We start from the raw sequence: 20,585 nt of genomic DNA on the forward strand, positions 1-20,585 counted from the left end.
GGCACCTCCCTCAGCTTGGGGCTAAGCTCTCCAAATCCGGTTTCCAGCTGGCCCCTCTGATTCACGCCCTGCAGCACGGCCTGCCCTGAGGTCTGGCGGACCTGGCTCCAGACCATTCCCACAGTTCAGGCCTTCTGGACATTTGGCCTGGGAGAGAGCCAGCGGAGTGGGCAGGGCCCCCTCTCGGCCCCTCGCCTCCCAGGAATGTCCTCCAGGCTCTGAGGGACTTGGGTGCGGAGAGAAGGGTCTCCTGGGCAACCCCCACCTGGGGTCAGGGGGTGAGCAGCCTTACTTGGAACGTCCACGGCCTGGCCTAGCCACGGCCTGCCCTCTGCACCACGGCTCTTACAGAGGGTGCGATCTCAGGCAGGCTCCAGGACCCACAGCGACGCCACCCCACCTCCACGAGACAGATACGTGGCTGCCAGGAGACACAACTGGTTTAATGACTTGGCCTTTGAGCCTCATCACCTCTCATCTCTGGGGTGTGACCCGCAGAGTCCAGAGCTCCAAACTCACCTGCCCCCCGCCCAGCACGCAGGGCGAGGCTGGCCTGAGACTCGGTCAGAAAAAGTTCCTTTCTTGGGCTTTGCCAAGGGGGTGGGGTGTGGGCGGGGGGTGGCCCAGGCTAGGGCTTGGGTAAGTGTGCGTCCAGTCCAACCTGGCTCCTCGAAAGGGGGGAGGGAGTACAGCATGCACCCCACCCCAGTGGGGCCTGGAGACCCCCTGCCCTGGCCACCCTTGGGGGTCAGTGCACTAGGTGGGTGCTGTGAGCAATATCTGAGGGCAAGGGTCACCAGCCGGGCCAGCTCAGAGCCCAGGGTAGCTGGGCGACTGAGATCTGCTGCCCTTTGGGCCCACAGCCCGTCCAGAGGTATGGGGGAGCCGTTGCGTGCCGGTGGGTGTGGAAGTGAGCAGCCAGAGTCACAAGCGCCGGGGGACCCCCATGTGGACAGGGGAGGCCAGAGGAAAAGTCCCTGGGGGTTCTGTGGCCTTGGGGACAGGTGTGGGTTGAGGGAGGAAGGGAGCTGGGCTGGGTCTGGGACAGACCTCGGGGGGCAGCTGGACGAGGCGCTGGTACCTCCAGGTGGCAGGTTTGGCTGAGGCGGGCCTTGGGGTGGGTGGGTGAGTGTGGGCTGGGGCAGCGCTGAGGACAGGCTGTGTGTCACGAGGCAAGTGAGCCGGCCCCCAGCCAGCACCACACTCCATCCTGTGTCCATGGTACAAAATACATACACATACAAAAATAATACTCCAGGCGCTGGGGGTGGGCCCCTCCGCACGCGCGCCTCCCCCAGCCGCGGGCGCTGGGCCCCTCCGGCCGGGTCTAGCTCTCCTCCATCCTTCTCTGGTTCTTGGAATGGAACTTGTTCATGAGTTCCTCCAGCTCCGACCCGCCTTGCTGCTTCTGGAGATGGGGAGGGGGCGGTCTCAGCCTAGGAGAGCCGCAGGTCAGGGTCCCTCCACCTCCCCCTTTCCGGGTGACCTGGGGCGCTGGGGTGGGATGGGGGCACAGGAAGGCGGAGCGCCGGCTCACCTCCAGGAAGGCCTTCTGCACGGTGAGCTGGCTGTACACGCGGTTGCCCTCCTCCCCGCACACCTTCTTCAGCTCATCTTTGTTGAGCGAGAAGAGCTGGGGTCCTGTCAGGATGCCCAGGTTCTCCACGATCCTGGGGGGCAGGCGGAGGGGGGCGGGCGTGAGGGCAGGACCCTGGGCGTGATGGCCGCACCTGTCAGCACCTGCCTGCACCTGCCACCACCTGCCCCCACCTGCCCGCACCTGCCCCCATCTGCACACACCCGCCCCCACCTGTCTGCACCTGCCCGCCCCCTGCCGCCCCGCCTGCTGCCACTCACCGGGCGCTGAAGGCCTTGGCCTCCAGCCAGGCGCGGACCTCATCGGGGCCTGACTCGTAGGTGAGCGGCAGGCTCACGGGCTGGGTGCGCTCCATGCGGAAGGGCCGTGGCGGCTGCGCCTTGATGTGGCTGATCTTCTTGATGAGCTCGTCGTTGACCTCGTCCATATGGTGGATCAGCTCTGCGGGGGGATGGGCGGCGGTTTAGGCACCCCCCCCCCCGGACCGCGACCCCAGGCTCCCGTCCCCTGGTGTGCCCCACCCAGGTGGCTCTGTGCCCAACCCCGTGCCCACAGCGGTCTGGTGGCCCCATCCCTCACCATCTTTGTTCCCAGCGAAGCTTGGGGGCAGCTTGTGGGTCGGACTGGCAGGACCCCAGTATTTCAGACCGGCCTGCAGGGATGGGGGACAGGTGGAGGGGGTTGGGGAAGGGGGAGAGGGGAGAGGTGCCATGAGGCTCAGTTCACCATTCCTCCCAGCAGGATTGGAGTAAGAATGTGAGGCACCCCCCCCACCTCCCAGGACCTGTGCAGGCCCCCACCTGGCCCAGGGGCCAGCCCTTCCTAACCTTGGCCATGACCCGGGGAGCCCCCACACTAGCTCCTGCAGCGAGGATTCAGGCTCAGGGCCCGTCATCGGCTGAGACTGGGCTGCACCTGCCCCCTCACCTGCGGGACGCAGCAGGCCCTGACTGCAGATGCCCCTCCCCTCCCACTCACCTGCTCCGGGGGGGCGTCCTCCAGCCGGGTCTCGTCCAGGATGTTGCAGGGCACGTAGCCCGCCTGGCCGCTGCGATTGCGAAGCTTCCACCACTGGTGGCCGTCATCCAGCACCTGTGGGTGCACCCCGCCGTCACCCCCGATCCCAGGTCCGCAACCCTCCTCCAGCCACGGGCACAGTGTGGGGCTCTGGGACCACCCACGTGAGCCCCTCTTTACAGATGGGCCAGAGAGAGTTCTGGGAGTCACCCCCCACCCTGTCTTATGGGGACAGTCACAATCCCCTCCAGGAGCCCCTGACCCCACCTGGCCCTTCTATCCCACCCATAGGGGCTGCCCTCTTCCCAGCGCCACCCCCCCCACCCCGCCTTAGCAGTGTCCCGAGTGGGGGTGCTTCTAGCCTGGTTGTGGATGTAGATCACCCCCCCAGCCCGTTCCACTTTCTGTCCCCCAGTGGGTGGCCTGGATTTAGGATTGGCAAAAACACAGACGGTGCTACGAGGGGGCTCCAAGGGTGGGCATGAGTGACAGGCCCCTGCTGGGTTGGAGGATCCTCCGCTTGGCACAGAGATAGCCCATCCTCCAGCCAGAGCCCAGCCCAGCATGGGGGCTCCTGAGCCCCCTCCGAGATCCCCAAGACAGGGAGGCCCCTCAGCCAGGCTGTGCTGGGGGGAGGGTGCAGGCTGTGGAGGCAGCTTGGAGCCCAGGGGTACGGCCCTGGGGAAAGGGGTCGGGCAGACAAGCCTGGTCCCAGCGTGATGCAGCCCGGCCCCCGCCTGCTCCAGCCGTAGGCCTCCCCGGGCAGCCCCTCCTGCCCGGCCCCCGCTCACCTCCAGGACCTCGTCCTTGAGCACGGACAGCTCGGTGGCATTGCGGGCCGTGAAGTCATAGAGCACGCGGACGTACTTGGCCATGGCTGGTGCGGGCGCGTAGCCCCTGCGTGGGACGGGAAGGGCTGAGGCCCAGGGCTGGGCTGGGGTCTCCTCCCGGACCTGGGGCCAGGCTGGGGGAGCAGCTTCCCTGGTGCGTGGCTACCGCCTGTTCGGCTCTCTGAGGTGGCAGCAGAGAGAGGCTGCGGCTCGTCAGCCGGGAATGGAAAGTGTGACAGCCCCAGAGCGTCTGGGGCCCCCTGCGTGGGGGTGGGGGTGGTGGAGGTGGGTGGGACGTGGGGGCCTGTGGGCACAGCAAGGCCTGCCCCAGCCCAGGCCACCTCAGAGGTCTCCAGGCCCGGCCCCCCCAGGTTCCCCAAGGGAACCAGAGCCAGGCATGTCCCCGAGAAATGACAGGGTCACGGCCATCCCTGGAAGGCAGCTGACCAAGAAGGAGGGCCAGTCACTTTCAGAGCCATGGCCCTTCGAGCACCGCAGACAGTGCATGGGCACACACAGCGGAGGAGGTCTGCCCACGAGCAGCAGGGCCATGGGGGACAGCTCAGGTAGGGGTGTCCCGGCCTCAGCACGGAGCAGGCCTGTGGCTGCCGCCCAGGCCGGACCATCCCTCCTGGTCACTCGGGCCCCTGGTCATCAGAGTGGCTCGCTTATCCAGGTGCAGACCTCAGGACACTGGGGAGGTGAGGGGCTGAGGCTGGGGTGGCCACTGTAGCCCTGGCAGGGGCTGTCAGGATTGGCCAGGGTGGACTGGCCAGGGGCTGGAGGTCAGAGGATGAAGACGTTTCTTAAAGTGTGGCCGTAGGCCAGGGACCACGGGCACTAGGCTGGTGCTGTGGGGCAAGCAGAGGGACACACTTCTTTCTTTCTTTCTTTCTTTCTTTTTATTTATTTATTTTTGGTGAGGAAGATCAGCCCTTAACATCTGATGCAAATCTTCCTCTTTTTTTTTTTTTCTGAGGAAGACTGGCCCTGGGCTAACATCCGTGCCCATCTTCCTCCACTTTACATGGGACGCCGCCACAGCATGGCTCGACAAGCAGTGCGTCAGTGCGCACCCGGGATCCAAACCGGCGAACCCCAGGCCGCCGCAGCAGAGCGCACGCACTTAACCGCTTGTGCCACCGCACCGCTGGCCCCGGGACACACTTATTTAAAACATAGATTCTGGCCCCCTCTCCTCCTGGGAACTGAATCCTGGGTCTGGCAGGGTAACAGGCTTCCCAGGTAGATCCAGGAGAACAGAAAGGAGGACGGGAGGTGGGGAAGGATGGAGACTCTCCCGGCCTTGGGTCTGCGAGACGTGGTCCGTGGAAATGTGTGTGTGTGGTGGGGAGAGGCTGGTCTAGCCCAGACCCTCAGTCTCCTTCTCTGGCTCTGAGGTTGGGCCTAATCAGCCTGAAGAGGGCAACAGGGATTGGCGAAACCACTTAAGTTCAGTGGTTTAGTAAATTTCTAATCATGATTCTAAAACATAAATGTGGAGGGCAGGCCCGGTGGCGCAAGCGGTTAAGTGCGCACGCTCCACTGCGGCAGCCGGGAGTTCGCCGGTTCGGATCCTGGGTGTGCACCGATGCACCGCTTGTCAGGCCATGCTGTGGCGGCGTCCCATGTAAAGTGGAGGAAGATGGGCACGGATGTTAGCCCAGGGCCAGTCTTCCTCAGCAAAAAGAGGAGGATTGGCAGATGTTAGCTCAGGGCTGATCTTCCTCACAAAAAAAAAAAAATGAATAAAAAATTAAAACATAAATGAGGAGACATGAAAAGAGATGATGTATTAGAACAGTGAATTTATGAGTGGCTTTTGACATTTTTCCTTCAATTGTATATTATAAAGTTAGAATGAAGACCTGGCTCTAGTTTGGAAAGATGCTATTTTGAATGGCATGAACAGGGCATTTGCCACCACCTGGTGGCAGCATACCCATACACCAGAGACTCTGTGTTTTGAGGGGTGAGTGTCACACTCCTTCACTTTGAGGGGAGCTTACCTGTGAGAATGTGGGGGGCTGACATCTCCCAGGGATGTGGGCTCAGGTATGAAGCCGTGTTTCTGGGAGTTTCGAAAGGACTGTCGGCTCACTGGAGTGGGCTGTGGGGAAAGTGGACCGTCTGGGCGTGGTGTGGGGTGGGGGCCGGGTTGGAGGACGGGACAGGGCAGGAGCGGTGAGGGCCGTGAGCAGAGGTGGGCTGAGGAGGTGAGTGGCAGGTTGGGGTGGGGCTGTGGGTGCTCTCACCTCGTCACTGGGGGCGGACGCCAGCCCCTCTACTTCCCAGGGAGCCTCCTGCAGCACGTCCAGGGGGGGCTCCCAGCTGTTGCGGAACTTGGGCACGTAGAGAGGCACCTGCGGCTCCCGTGGCCACTCGGAGCTGGGGTGGGAGGTCCCGCGGGTGAGCCATGCCCACCCATCCGAACCGGCCCCACCAGGACCCCACCCTGGTCTGAGCCCCGTGCCTGCTGCCGGCCTGCCCGGGCCCCTCCCCGCCCCTCCCCGCCCACTGAGGTACCGGGGGCGTGTCCAGGTCTCCCCCAGTGACTCCCACAGTGCCATCTCCTTGGGGACCAGGTGGCCACGCAGGAAGCCCACGGCCTCTCGGGAGAGCAGGGGGCTGGACACGGAGTGTGCGATGTTGGGGCCACCACAGGTGCTGACGATCTGGGGCACGGCGGGGTTCAGAGGGGGTCACGCTCTCGGAACCCAGCCCCAGCCCACCCACCCGCAGCAGCACGGCCGGCCCAGGGCGCCCACCACTCGGAGGTAGATGCACGGCCCCAGCCAGCTGCCCAAGGTGGGCGCTTTCTTCCCCCACCCTCCACCAGGGACAGCCACCCGCGGCCCCGCTCCCCACCCCGAGCGCCTGCCCCCCGGCCCCAGCACCAGGTCCAGAGGCCCGAAGAGGAAGTGCACGAGTTCTGCCGCACTCGGGTTCTGGATGTGTTTCTGCAGCTTGGCCTGGGGGGAGGGGCGGGTGAGCAGGCGGCAGGCGGGCAGGGTAGGGGGACGGTGCTGGGGACCAGCGGGGGACGAGGACCCTGCACCCCCACAACGTCAGCACAGAGGGACGGGGTGGGGAGGGGTGGGCGGCGGCACTCACAAGCAGGTTGATGGCCAGCTTGATTTTCTGGAAACAGTCCACAAACTCAGCCTCGGAGGGGGGCCGTGCCCGCAGCGTGAGAACGCCCTCTGGAATGGGGGGGCGGTGGCCGTGAGCCTGGGTGGCCCTGTCACCACACCCAGTGGGTCTGTCCTTCAGTCCAACGCAGTCCACACGCTTGGACGGGACCTTCCCCAGCTCAGTGGCCACTCCGTCCCCCACCCTCAAACCTGACCCCGACCTCCACCCACCCCCCCGCCGCCACCTCTGCTGCACCTTGGTCTCCCGGTCTCCCCTCTCTGCCACCCTGCTCCTACGTGCCCGGGCCGCCATGCCTCCCCCGCCCCGTGTCCCCCCGCCCCTGCCCTGTGCCCCCCACCTGCTGGCCCCTCTCTGCCACACTGCTCCTACGTACCCCCGCCACCATGCCGCCCCCGCCCCGTGTCCCCCCGCCCCTGCCCTGTGCCCCCCACCTGCTGGCCCCTCTCTGCCACACTGCTCCTACGTACCCCCGCCACCATGCCGCCTCCGCCCCGTGTCCCCCCGCCCCTGCCCTGTGCCCCCATCTGCCCCATGCCCCCCACCTGCCCCGTGCCCCTGCCCCCGCCCCGTGCCCCCACCTGCCCCGTGCCCCCCACCTGCCCGTGCCCCCACCTGCCCTGTGCCCCCCACCTGCTGGCCCCTCTCTGCCACACTGCTCCTACGTCCCCCCCGCCGCCATGCCGCCCCCGCCCCGTGTCCCCCCGCCCCGGCCCTGTGCCCCCACCTGCCCCGTGCCCCCACCTGCCCCGTGCCCCCACCTGCTGGCCCCTTCTTCCCCTTCTTCTTCCCCTTCTTGCGCTGGTTCAGCTGCTTGAAAGCCTCGGACGCCTTGTGCAGCCGAGCCACGAACCACTCGATGTCGTCCAGGGCGCAGTTGAGGATTTGCTGGGGTCAGAGCGGGCGGGGGCAGAGGTCAGCGTCCGGCACCCCCGCCGGCCGCAGGGACAGCCCCTGGCCTGGGGCAGGGTGTGGGTGCCGGCTGGGGGCTGCCTGCAGGGGGCATGGGGTGGGTGGGGTGCCCCACCAGGCCCTGGGCGAGCGAGACCCACCGTCTCCTTCTCTATCTTCTGAGCCAGCAGGGCCCGCGGCTCCTCGTCCTGAGACTCCCGACGGCGGAAGCCTGGGTGGGGACAGAGCTGCTGCTGACCGGGGTGAAGCCACCCCCACGGGGCCCCACGCAGCCCCCAGCCCAGCCCCTCGGCCTACTTGGCTCGCTGAGCGGCAGCGGCAGGCCCACTCGGTTCTTGGGGGAAGGGGAGTCCCCGCCGTGGCGCTGGAAGGGGATGGGGGCCGGGCCCTGCGGGGGAGGCAGGACCGACAGCCGCTGCCGGATCTTCTCCTGGTGGCCCCTGGAGTGGGGACGAAGGCCCCGCTCAGCCTGGCCACGGCCCCAGCCCCGTGCCGGCCCCTCCCCACCCGGCCCTCCCTCCTCGTGCCCCACCGCCCTACTTCAGGGTCTGCGGCCGCATCTTCTTCCCCAGCCGGCAGTCGGCCAGCGCGCTCTCGATGTCCTCGTGCACCAGCTCGGCCTGCAGGGACAGGGGTCAGGCTGGCCCGGGGGGCCACGGTGCCCACCCAGCCAGCCCCGCGGGCCACCGGCCTTACCTCCACCTCGTCGCAGTGGAAGAAGTGGATGTCGGGCTTGTTCTGCTCCGAGTCCTGGCACACGAGCAGCAGCACGGACGGGTAGCGCAGCTGGTTCAGCACCGTCTGGCTGTGCCGCACGGTCGGCAGCGGGAAGTTCTCCAGCTCCTCCTGGGGGACAGGGGGACAGGGGGACGGGGGCTCGGCCACGTCGCACAGGCATGACTCAGACCCGGACCCGGACCGGGTCACAGCCGTGGGCAGGGGACGGACCCGAGTAACGGACGTGGTGCCGTGGGCGTGGGCGTGACACGTGGGCCCAGCCTGGGGAGATCGTGCCACCGACACAGACATGCGTAATTTGCAAGCACAGAAAAAGGACGTGGCCGGGACGTGGACACAGACACGGGACTCCACCGGGCAACGGCCACAGCTGTGGCACACAGAGCCCTGGACACAGCCAGGCCCTGGCTCGGCCAGCTGGCGGACAGGCTCTTGCAGAGGTGGACGTGGCTCCCTTGGACTCTGCCCTTCCGGTCCTTCCTGCCCTGCCTGCCCTTTGCCCTCGTCCTGTTCCCCGCCCCAGAGAGGCCGAGCCCTGCGTCTGGGTCACGGCCTCTGCCCACCTTGCGGGACAGGCGGACGGCCCCCCTGCCCCTGCCGGGGCCGCACCTGGGTCTCCACGTCCAGCAGCCGCAGTGACTTGTCGTTGACCTGCAGCAGCATCTCCTGCGTCCAGATCTTCTCCTTGGAGCTCAGCTGCACCAGCTTCCGGATGGCGTCGTCCACAGACACGATGGCCTCACTCTTGTCCATGATGAACGTAGCCAAGTGCTGGGGGCCAGGGGGCAGGCGGTCACTCTGGGCAGAGCCCTCCTTGTGCCAAGAGCCGGAGCCAAGGGGCTGTGCCCTGGGGGTCGGAGGGCCACGGCCAACCGTGGGGGTCTGAGGGGGAGCATCCCTGTCCTGGGGGCTTGAAGAGACAACTCCACCTTACGGGGGTCTCTGTGTTGCCTTGGTGGATATCTGAGGGGGCCCTGGACGTGCCCTGATAAGACCCTTAGCAACCCTACACAAACAGTCCCCCACCCCACCCCATCTCTTGTCGCTGGGATCCAGGAACACCAGCCTCCCTTCCCCCCAGCAGACCCGGCACAGGCTCACCACAGGGCCTTTGCACATGCTGTCTCTATCCCCCTCCCCTGGCCTTCCTCAGTTCTCTCTTCTTCCAAGATTCTGCTCAGACGTTGCCTTCCTGACTGCCCAGCGACAGCATTGCTCTGACACCACACCCATGACATGCCCTGTTTTTCATTTATGGTGATCCGACATCGTGCTTCTTTGTTTATTTTCCAGCTGCCGGGCTCACTGCCATCTCCCTGGAGCCTGGCACGCAGCAGGCCGTCAATGAACATGCAGGGAGTGAGTGAGCGTCCTGGGTGGCCGTCTGGGGCCTGGGGCAGCCCCTGGGGACCCTTGGCCAGCCCAGCCCTCCCCTTCCCAGTGTCCTCCTCTCCTCTGGCTCCAAGCCTGGCTCGGGCCCCCCTCCTGCCAGCCTCCCCAAGTGTCTGCGCTGCCCTTCGCTGAATTCAGTAAACAACGCCGGGACACCTGGCTCAACACTGACATCGAGTCCAGGCGGTCAGGACTGAACCATAAAACACGAAATCGTGAAAGTGCTAGAAGAAAACACTGGGTGATTCCTGACAATCTCAGAAAGGCCTTCCTCACGGGGCACCTTCCTAAGCAAGGAGGAAAATCCAGACACTTAAAAGAAAAGACCTATAAATTTGATTTAATAAAAAAATAAAAATTTCTGCCTGTAAAGAAAAACCATATATAAAGTAAAGAAAACAAACAAAAAAGTAGGAAAAACGTAGATATAATAGATACAATGAAGGCTACTTTTCTTAATATACAAAAAGACCAATATACATTACAAATGTAGTTCTTACTTTGTTAAAAGCTCTATTTTGTTAAATATAATCATTAAGGATACCGACAACAAATGAATAAATAAGTGAAAAAATATGTAAATAGGCAAAAGATTAAGACCCCAATAGAAAAAGTGGCAAAAGATATGCACAGAGAGTCTACAGGAAAATAAAAGTACCTTTTTAATATAGAAATTTGTATGCAATCTCATTCAATAAAAGAATTGCAAATTGAAACTCTGAGACGATTACTTTAAGAATGAATCAACCATTGAATTTTTTACCTATTCTATTGACCAGTACTAACAAGTCCCCATGGGTTAAGATGTAGAGAAATGGGAACTCTCATTCTGCACATGCCCAACTGCTCTGGGGAGAAGTCAGTGACACCTGTAATGGTGTACACCCTTTCCTCTCACAATTCTGCTGCAGGTAACCGCACACGTGCAGAACATGGCACGGATACAAGGCTGCGCACTGCACAACTGTAGCAACAGAGGCTGGACCCAACCTACACGTCCGTCAACAGGGTGGAGAGATAAGTGGGCGGAAGCAAGCGATGGGATAGAGTGCAGCCCATCTGTCTGCGCCAGGCGGGGTGAAACCCGAAACACACGTTCCTAGCGAAACACAGCACAACCAAACCACACACACCCACGCTGCTGGGCTGCAAAACAAGTCTCCAGCAATCTTAAACGACTGAAACCGACTGTAACGGAATTAAATTGATAACAAAAAGATAACTGGAAACCCCCCCAAAATTGGAAATTCAGCAACACACTTCTAAATAACTCATGGGTCCAGATCTGTGGAAACTAAACAACACATTTTTAAACAACCAAGGGGTGAGAGACGAGGTTGTAGGGAAATAAGAAAACACTTAGAGACAGATGAAAACGAAAACCCAACGCAGCAGAGGCAGTGCTGGGGGAAATTTCTGGCTGTAAATGTTTACATGGAAAAAGAGCCATCTAAATAACCCACAGGAAAACGAGAAAGCATTCTGCAGAGCGATAATAAAAACATGCACATCAAACCTCGCGGGATATAGCTGACGGAGTTCTTCGAGGGAACTTGGTAGCTTTAAACGAATAAGTTAGGAAAGAAGGAAGACTTAATATCAAGGACTGAAGCAGTCCCCTTAAGAAACTGGAAAAAGACAGTCAAATAAAACCCAGAGTAAGTGGAAGGAAGGAAATTAAGAGCAGAAACCAACAGACTAATAAACAGACAAACAAGAGAAAAATCAACAAAGCCCGAAGTTGGTTCTGAGTGATTAACGAAATTGATAACCCCTTAGCAAGACTGAACAAGAGAAAAATAGGGAACACACAAATTACCAATAACCAGAAGGAAAGAGGTGACCTTGTTACAGATCTTACAGGTATAAACGTGAATTCATAATCACAAATCTTCCCACAAAGAGAACCCTCTCTCAGAGGGCCTCACTGGTGAATCCTATCAGATACTCAAGGAAGAAATAATCACAATCTTTCATAAACTCTCTCTGAAAACAGAGGAGGAGGGAATACGTCCCTACTTGTTTTATAAGGCCAACATAACTCTGACGCCAAAACCTGCCAAAGGCATTACAGGAAAAGACAATTATAGACCCATATCTCTAATACACATTAATGCAAAATATCCTTAATGAAGTATTAGCAAATTAGCAAATTAGTCTGTTAACACATTAAAAGGATAACACACCATGAATAAATGAGGATTATCCCAGAAATGCAAGGTTGGTTCAACATTCAAAAAAAATCAATCAGCGTGATTCACTACATTAACAGTGGTGAATAAATCTCAACAGATTCCTCAACAGAGAAAGCATTTGACAAAATTCAACATCTTTCATGATAAAAACTCTCAGCAAACACGGAATGGAGGGGTACTCTAATAGAGAGTATCTACAAAGACAGACAGCATAGAAAATGAGGAAACCTCGGGGCCAGCCCGGTGGTCGTAGTTAAGTTCTTGCACTCTGCTTCGGCGGCCCGGGGTTCGCAGGTTCGGATCCTGGGCACGGACCTACACACTGCTCATCAAGCCATGCTGCAGTGGCAGCGTCCCACATACAAAACAGAGGAAGATTGGCAACGGATGTTAGCTCAGGGCCAATCTTCCTCATCAAAAAAAGAAAGAAAGAAAGAGAGAGAGAGAGAGAGAGAGAGAGGGAGGGAGGGAGGGAGGGAGGGAGAGAGAGAGAGAGAGAAAGGAAGAAAGGAAGAAAGGAAGAAAGGAAGAAAGGAAGAAAGGAAGAAAATGGGGAAACCGTGAATACTTTTTTCTAACACTGGACACAAGTCAAGGGTGCCCACTCTCATTACTTTTATTCAGCATTGTCCTTGTGGTCCTAGCCAGGGCAATGAAGCAAGAAAAAGAAAGTCGCTAAAAATAAGAAATTAATATTTCAGACAAAATGACTGTATCCACACTAAATCCAATGAATCTACGAGCAACCACCAGAACAAACCAATGAATTTGGCAAGGCCTCAGCAAGATCACTAGACAAAACTTCAATTGTTTTTCTATATGCTAGCAACAGACAGTTGGAAAATAAAATTTAAAAAACAATACCATTTACAACAGCATATAAAAACCGGATCAAATACCTAGGATGTGTTTTAACAAAAGACACGCGAGTCTCTACAGTGAAGCCACAAAGCACTCTGAGAGAAACGAGAGAAGACCCGGTAAGTGGCGAGACACCATGTTCACGGATGGGAAAGACTCAATACTGTCAAGACGTCAGTTCTCTGCAAATGGATCCACAGATTTGACTCCACGCCAATCAGAATTCTAGTAGGCTTTTTTTAGGGGGTAGAAATGGACAATTTGATTCTAAAATGGAAATCCAAGTCCGAAGAACTTAGAATAGTCAAGAAGACGTTGAAGAAAAAGAACAAAACTGGAGGGCTCACATTGCCTGATTTCAAGATAGGTAATAAAGCCACGAGTGAAAGAGAGAGAGTCCAGGAGTAGACCCATCCATTTCCAAGTCACTGATTTTTGACAAAGGCTCCAAAGCAACTCAATGCAGGGAGGAATGTCTTTTTAATATGACTGGACATTCCTGTGGGAAAAAAATTAGCCTAGAGTCACACCACACCCAAAAACAAATTTAAAATGGATCAGAGACCTAAATGTAAAAGCCTACACTACAAAGTATCTAGAAGAAAACAGAGGAAGAAATCTTTAGAACCTTGAGTCAAGCAATGACAAAAAACCCAAAAAAACAAAAAACCCTAATCATAAAAGAAAAAATGGATACGATTGGACGTCATCAAAATTAAACCTTTCTGCTCATCGAAAGACAGCCACGCATTTGATCGACCAGCCAGACTGGGAGAGGGTGTTTCCAAGCCACCCACCTGACGATGTACGCACAGGACGCCTACGGTCAGTAAGGAGCCTGTGGACAGACGCAGGGCCCCACGAAGGGCGCCGGGGCCGGCACGCGGGTGCAGACCCCCCGCAGCCTAGTGCTGTAGAGAAGTCTTGAAATAAGTTTACGAAACAGAACAAAGACGGTTATAAACTGCATGATTTCATTCATAGGGGATTCTCAAAAAGACAAAACTGTAGTGATGGGGCACAGAGCAGTGTTGCCGGGCGGTGGGGTGGGGCAGGGCTGTGACCACATAGGCTCCGCACAAGGGAGTTTTGGGGTGACGGAGCTGTTCTGTGTTCTGACACAAACCTATAACAGAACTGCACACCCCACCCTCAACGTCAATTTTACTGTATGCTAATTTAGAAAAAAGTAAAAAAAACAAACCCACAAGGCTTCAGTGGCCCCCCCATTGCCAGGGTGGGTCTGATCTTGCCCCCACTTCTCACCCTCTCTCTGTGCTTCAGTTTCCTCATCTGGGAGGGGCAGGCAAACCCTGCCCACTCCCCTGGCCTTGCTGGCTGCTGGGTGGTGAGAAGAGGCGCCCCTGGGCTGGGGTCCTTCCACAGGCCAGCTTGGACCAAAGTCCAGGAGCAGGGCTGGGAGGCCCCGGTGGCGTAGGGGGTTCCTCACCAAGGAGGGCAAAGTTCTCCTCCCAGAGAGACGTGGCGGAGCTGCCTGGGAACGAAAGGGATGCAGCTGACCCATCCACACCCTATGCCCTGCCCCTGGACACTGAGCTGGCAGCAGTCACCAGCCTGGCCACACAAAACAGCCCCAGCCTGCCCGGGCTGACAGGGAGGGCTGCTCCCAACACAGCCCGATTCAAGAGCCTGGGGACTCCCGATGTCCCTGTGGACCCATTGCACAGACTAGGAAACCGAGGCACAGAAAGTAGTGACTTGCCTGCCCTCTACAGGCAGGGAGGGCTCTGTCAGGAGGGAAGTCCTTGCCTTCCTGGTCCCGGGTCCCCCACCTTTCTGGTCTATTTCCCTCACCTTCCTGGTTCAGAGTCCCCCACCTTCCTGGTCCAGTCCCCCTACCTTCCTGGTCCAGTCCCCTCACCTTCCTGCTCCAGTCCCCCTACCTTCCTGGTCCAGAGTCCCCCACCTTCCTGGTCCAGAGTCCCCTCACCTTCCTGCTCCAGTCCCCCCACCTTCCTGGTCCAGAGTCCCCCACCTTCCTGGTCCAGGGCCCCCTCCCTTCCTGGTCCAGAGTCCCCCACCTTTCTGGTCCAGTCCCCACTTCCTGGTCCTGGGCGCCCCCCTTCCTCCCTCCTCGGCCATTCCTAGCCCTGTTGCCCCGCAGGCTTGGACACCGGCCAGGAACCAGGAACAGGACCAACTGCCAAGAGCAGGAAGGTCATTTAAAAAACATATTTCCTGGGCTGGCCCCGTGGCTTAGTGGTTAAGTGCGTGCGCTCTGCTGCTGGCGGCCCGGGTTCGGATCCCGGGCGCGCACCGACGCACCGCTTCTCCGGCCATGCTGAGGCCGCGTCCCACATACAGCAACTAGAAGGAAGTGCAGCTACGACACACAACTATCTATTGGGGCTTTGGGGGGAAAATAAATAAATAAAAAAAATTATTAAAAAAAAAAGACAAAAAACCATATTTCCTGAGGTTGTAAGTGTGAACTAACACTGACCTAGGAGCAACCCCACTGAGGGCCGCTGTCTGGAGAGGGCAGTCACCCGGTCTCTGCTCTCCCAGAGTTAGGTAGACCTAGGCAGCCCTGGTCTTCCCTGCAGCAGCTCAATACAGGCATCCTCGTTCTGTCTTCTCCCCCTAATCCAGTCCCTTGTCCTAATCCAGTCCCTTGTTTGGGGGCCTGGATGACGATTTCCCTCCCACCGGGGCTTCCCCTCTGGGGCTGCCGGACAGCACCCAAGCCTAGTCCTGTCTGGCCCGTGTCGGCTCCTGGTGTCTCCTCTCTCTCGACATAGCTCAAGGGCCCCCTGCATCCCGCAGACTGTGAGGTTCCCCAGGACTGGAAGGAGGCTCCCCACACTGTGGCGGAGCCCAGGACAAGTATGGGGCTGTCCCCGGCTCTGGCCGCCTGCTGCAAGTGTCAGAACCTGGGCTGACCTCTCCTCCCTGGGCCTCAGTTTCCCCCCACCCGGGGATCCTGGAGCACTGGGGAGGGGGTGCCACACGGGGTGGGGGGCCGGCCTCACCTGGACGTGGTACTGGGAGGTCTCATGCATGATGACGTTGGAGTTGGAATACTTCTTCCTCTGTTCTGAACGGGGAGACACCGGTCACTCACCCCAGAGGGCGGGATCCGCAGCCCCAGGCCAGAGGGGACTGGACCCCCAGGCTGGGCCACAGGGTGGAGGCGAGGGGTGCTGCCCTGCAGGCCCCTCATGGCCACAGAAAGGGCTCAAGGGCATGAAATGCGAGTGAGGGCCCCTCCTGGCAGAACGGGGACCTCCCTCTGTCCCCAGGATGGCCCCTTGGAAGTACCCTCAGCTCACAGTGGTAATGGCACACTTGTGACGGGGGGGTCTGTCCTGGCAGGGGTACAGAAAGCTCAGCCTCCTCCCACAGAGGCTGCCCCCCGCTTCCTGGGGGAGGCCTGGGCCGGGGCTCTCCCCCTACCCTAAGAGCTGCCAGCTGACATCTCCTTGCCCCTCCCTGGGGCTCCTTGCCTTCCAAACTGGGCACCTGGTCCGAAGGCACAAAAGAGACAGTGTGTGTGGGGGCAGGGCTGGAGTGTGTGTCTGGGGGAGGGGCAGAGCTGGGGGCTGGGGGCTGGGGGCTTGCCAGGCCCCACCCTCCTGGAGCAGACACCTGGCACTCAGTCCTGCCTGAACCCCCCCCACGGCGATCTGGTTGCAGCACAGAGCACTGGCAATCAATATTGATGCTCCCTGAATTATTAGTAAAGCCTCTCCCCTTACCGGCAGGGTGGGGAGGGCTGCTCGGTGGCCGGGAGCTTTGGGAAGCCACCTGAACAGCTGTTGGTTGATTAGGGTCCGAGGGCCCCCTCTGGGCTCCCAGGGCTGCCCCGCATCGCCCCTGTGGGGGCCCAGCACAGCCGTGCAGTGGGAGTGGATGAGACTCTCCCGAACCCACACCTCACTCACCAAACAGGTCCTTGGCACTCATCTTTGCCACACCGTCAGACCGGCCCAGGCTGCCACTGCAGGGGAGGGGCTGGTGAGGGCTGGTCCCACACCGTACCCCTCCCTGGGGACTGCTCGGTGGGTGGGGGGGGGTGAGTGGATGGGGGTGAGGACTCACTTGGCGGCACCTGGGCTGTAGCTCACGGACCCCAACTGGCTCATGGCGTCCTTGGTGATGGCCGGCAGTGGAAGGGCAGACCTCGGTGTGGCCTGAGTCCAGGGCCTGGTGCCCAGCCCACACCTGAGGGGATAGATGAGCTGAGCTGACACCTCCTCAGGGCCTGGCTGGTGGCCCCACTTCCCTCAGCTCAGGGCCTGGGTCTCCTCCTCCCCGCACCCCAGATCCAGGGGCTGGAGCCCTGATGGCCTGGCCAGATTCCCAGGACACACCAGGACCACCCCCGCCCCATGTCCCAGCTGGCCGTCACTGCAGCCTCATCTTGCCCCAGATCCTCTGTCCTCCTCAGGGACCGCCAGGATGGGCTGGCAGAGGGGTCCCACCCCCAGAGGCTGTCTGGGGTGGGGCTGTGAAAAGGGTGTTCTGGGGGCTCTGAAGTGGGGTGGGGGGAGGAAGCATCTTCAAGCAGAGGAAACAGCACGTTCAAAGGCCCTGAGGTGGGTGGGACTGGGCATGAGAGGAAGATAGCACAGGATGAGGCTGGAGCTCAGGGTTGGGGGGGGGTCCCTGGGGACCCAGAGCCCAGGGCGAAGTCCAGAGGGGGCCGCTCTCTCTGGCGTGAGCAGAGCCTGGTGTCCCTGGGCCAGGTTGATGTGTCCTTGTCCTGTGGGGTCTGTGCCCCATGGGGATCTCTGGCTCACACTGTCTGCCCACCAAACGTCACGCATGACGCCGTCCCTCTGTGGCTTCAGTGTGCGGGGGTCTGCCAGGGCTGAGGGGCACAAACCAGGGGTCTGGTTTCCATGGGGGGAAGCGCCTCAGGACTTTCGGGTTTGACCGGGTCCCACCTACAGAGAGGGCTCCCAGGAGGTGCGAGGGGTCTGGGGGCCTGGGGCCAACCCCTCTCACGTGCCACTGAGGGTCCTGGCTCTCCGGGGAGGGGCTGGGGAGGGGCTCGGCCAGATTCCTCTGTCCGTCTGTCCGTGCAGAATGTCAGGAATGCTCATGACCTCAGTGGGTGAGCCTGAGTGTTTGCTTAATGGGATTCCTGGCAGGCTGAGCCAAGGACGCCGGGCACGTGTGTCCAGGTACACACACACCTGGGTGAAACCCAGGCCTGCGGGCGCACACAGACACGCACAGGCTGTGACACGCAGGCCCTCCCCTTGGGGAGCCTGCAGCCTCCAGCCCCCTGGGGTGGGGTGGGGGGCCTCAGGGCCAGCCAGGGAGGCGGGTCCAGGCATCTGGGTCGGAGAGCACCCGGGGCTGGGGCCACCTACAGGCCTGCTCCAGAGGGGACAGGGCATCTTCAGTGGACTGGGGCAGGGAGCCATGTAAGCCCAAGGCGGGGGACGACACTGGCCTGGAGGGGCCCGGGGCCCAGGATGGTCCTTCGTTCCACTTTTGCCGTTTTCCGGGTGCAAAGGGAGGGCTGAGCTTGGTGCCCAGTTGGCAGCCGAAGGGGAGGAGGCACTAGCAGGCCAGGGAGGGCGGAGGGACCGGCTCCAAGTTCAAATTCCAGCTCTGCAGCCCAGTGACCTTGGGGAGGAGCTTAGGGAGCCTAAGGCCCAGGGGGAGCCGGGTGGAGCCCTGGAACGAGGGGATCCCCTCAGGCCCTGGCTGTGCTCAGGTCTGGGAGCTGCGGGTGGGGGAGGGCCCGTCCCTGTGGGAAGGAGGGAGAAGCCCGGGAAGCCGTGGGTGGGGAGTGGGCGCTGAGGTGTAAGAGGGAGACAGAGGCAGGCAGAGCGGGCTGAACAGACCAGGCCGGGTGGAGCGCTGAGCCATAGAGGCCAGGGCACCAGGCAGGGCCCAGAAGAGGCCTGGGCAGGGCTGGGGGGCTGGTGTGCAGAGGAAGGGGGGGGTGCCACCAGCTGGGCCTGCCTCCCGGCAGAGCTGGGCTGACTACACCTGGGGTGGGGGCAGAGGTGGGCTGTGGGCACACCTCAGGAGCCCTGCCTACCCCCTCCCCCGCCACCAGTGGCACCCTCATGCTCAGATGCCGCCCAGGACCAGCCCAGCCCAGGGAGGAGGACACCCACAGACCCCTGCCAGCCCAGCCCCCTGGATATGCCCCCACACAGGCCCCTGAGGCCTGGCCCCTAGCCTCTTCCCTGAAACTTCCGGACCCCAACGTTGACCCGGAGTCTGACCCCAACTCTCCCTGGCCCTGGGTTTCCTTCTGGCTCAGACACCCAGGAAGTTCGTCCTGACGTCTGACCCACAGGGAGCCAGCTGGCTCGCCCCAAGGGTCTGGCCCCAAAGGAGGCCCCAGCCTGCCCAGGTAAGGGCGACGGCAGGAGGGTGTGGGGCCTTCGAGGGGCAGCAGAGAACCCCCTCACCAACCCCTTCACTGGAGGAAGAGGTTCCCCCTGCCGAGCCCCAGGGCTGGGAGGGGGCCGGCTGACTCATGGGCCACTGGCTGAAACATACCCAGGCGCACCGGCGCCGCCCCAGGACCGGACCGGGCAGGCCAGGCCGCAGCGGGACGGGGCTCCCAGCCACGGGCCCAGGGGAGGCCCGCGGGCCCGGCGCAGCCCCCTCGCGCCCCGATGCCCCCCAGGCCAGAGACCCGTGTCGCACTGCCACCTGGGGAAACTGAGGCCGGGGCGGGCCCGCCGTCCGCGCGCGCGGCTCCCGCGTCGCTCCTGTGCCAGAGGGCGGCGGGCGTCCGGCGGGGTCGGGGCGCGCTGGGTCGGGGACCCCGCGGGGCGCTCACCTGCTCCTCGCGGCCGCGCCCGCGCCGCCCGTGGTCCGCGCGTCCGTCCGCCCGTCTGTCGGCGCCTCGCCGCGGCACCCGGGCTCCGGCGGGCGGGAGGGACGCGCGGCGAGGCCGGGCCGGGCCGGGGCGGGGCCGCGACGAGGAACCTGAGCGGCAGGTTGGAGCCACCGGGCGCTGCGGGCGCGGGGGAGGGGGCGGGACGCCCCGCCCCGCCCCGCCCCGCCGGCTCGGCCCGCCTGCCCCCGTCCGCACCGGGGCTCGCCGCCGTCGGCCCCCAACACCCACCCCGCGGCCCCCCTCGCAGAACCCCCAGGGCCGGGCGCCCGTCCCCGCGGGGAGGCGCAGGGCGGCGCGCAGGGCGAGGCTCTGAGATCTTCCTGGGCAGGCCGAGCTGCGCCCCAGCGGGGTGGCGTGGTGCCCTGGTGCGGTCAAACCCTAGTCTCCGCCAGGTGTCCCCCAACCTCAGGTGCCCCAGCTGGGGCCCATCCTGCCCCCAGGCCCCATCCTGCCCCCAGGCCCCGGGGCAGGGTCCTCTCCTCTTCAGCCCGCCCCTTTGGTCTGGGGGAGGGCTAGGGCCAGGCTTCACTCTGTGAGCGGGTGTTTAAGACCCTGCTGCCCTGCCTTTGAGCCCACCTGGTTGGGGGGTGGGGCTCCTCCACTATCTAGGAGCCCGCAAAGTCTCTCTGTGCTGCCCCAGCCCATCCTGGGCACCCCCGGAGGGACAGAGGTGTCTGATGGGAAAGTGGGGACGCCTGTGGCCTATGCTGTCCTCTGTGCCAGGGCAGAGAGCTGGTGGGGAGTATGTTCCGAACAGTGTCCCCCTTCTTAGGCCCAGGCCCCAACTTCTGTCCACAGCATGGGGCAAGCGTCCATCCTCCTTCTGAACTGACTCAAGGATGCCCCTGCCCACGCAGCTGGGCGAGGAGGGAGTGAAGAGGGGGCAGCGGCAGACTCAGGCGGTGGTGGGCACCCTCAGGCACATATAGGGACCTGAAGGCTCCGGCTATTGTTCCTAGGGTGGGGGGAGCAGAAAAGGGGACCCAGGAGGGAGGGTCCCAGGAGGGAGGGTCCCAGGACCACGGTCCCAGAGGGCAGGGCAGTGGCGTGCA

At 61.5% G+C, this 20,585-nt stretch overlaps 1 protein-coding gene across 5 annotated transcripts; it reads right to left on the reverse strand.

Moving 5' to 3' along the window:
• Nucleotides 1–422: 422 nt before the first annotated feature.
• EPS8L2 (EPS8 like 2) lies at nucleotides 423–19,559 on the reverse strand. 5 transcript variants are annotated; one of them, XM_058526100.1, is made up of 21 exons: nucleotides 19,474–19,555; nucleotides 16,758–16,880; nucleotides 16,601–16,656; nucleotides 15,689–15,753; nucleotides 8,857–9,018; nucleotides 8,206–8,355; nucleotides 8,050–8,129; nucleotides 7,807–7,949; nucleotides 7,650–7,720; nucleotides 7,359–7,485; nucleotides 6,559–6,647; nucleotides 6,342–6,416; nucleotides 5,971–6,119; nucleotides 5,700–5,832; nucleotides 5,454–5,554; nucleotides 3,406–3,511; nucleotides 2,576–2,689; nucleotides 2,177–2,249; nucleotides 1,858–2,038; nucleotides 1,538–1,670; nucleotides 423–1,408 (listed from the first exon to the last, which is right to left on the reverse strand). In XM_058526100.1, exons 2-21 carry the CDS (start codon nucleotides 16,799–16,801, stop codon nucleotides 1,328–1,330), a joined length of 2,133 nt encoding a protein of 710 aa, XP_058382083.1. In that variant the 5' UTR covers nucleotides 16,802–16,880; nucleotides 19,474–19,555; the 3' UTR covers nucleotides 423–1,327. The 5 variants fall into 5 exon arrangements, with proteins under 5 accessions (XP_058382083.1, XP_058382084.1, XP_058382085.1 ...); XM_058526101.1 differs by lacking the exon at nucleotides 19,474–19,555 and adding an exon at nucleotides 19,344–19,430; XM_058526102.1 differs by lacking the exon at nucleotides 6,342–6,416 and having other exon boundaries at nucleotides 19,474–19,559.
• Nucleotides 19,560–20,585: the final 1,026 nt, after the last annotated feature.

The sequence above is a fragment of the Diceros bicornis genome, chromosome 31 (genome assembly GCF_020826845.1).
Source record: "Diceros bicornis minor isolate mBicDic1 chromosome 31, mDicBic1.mat.cur, whole genome shotgun sequence".
In the NCBI taxonomy this organism is placed as follows: Eukaryota; Metazoa; Chordata; class Mammalia; order Perissodactyla; family Rhinocerotidae; genus Diceros; species Diceros bicornis.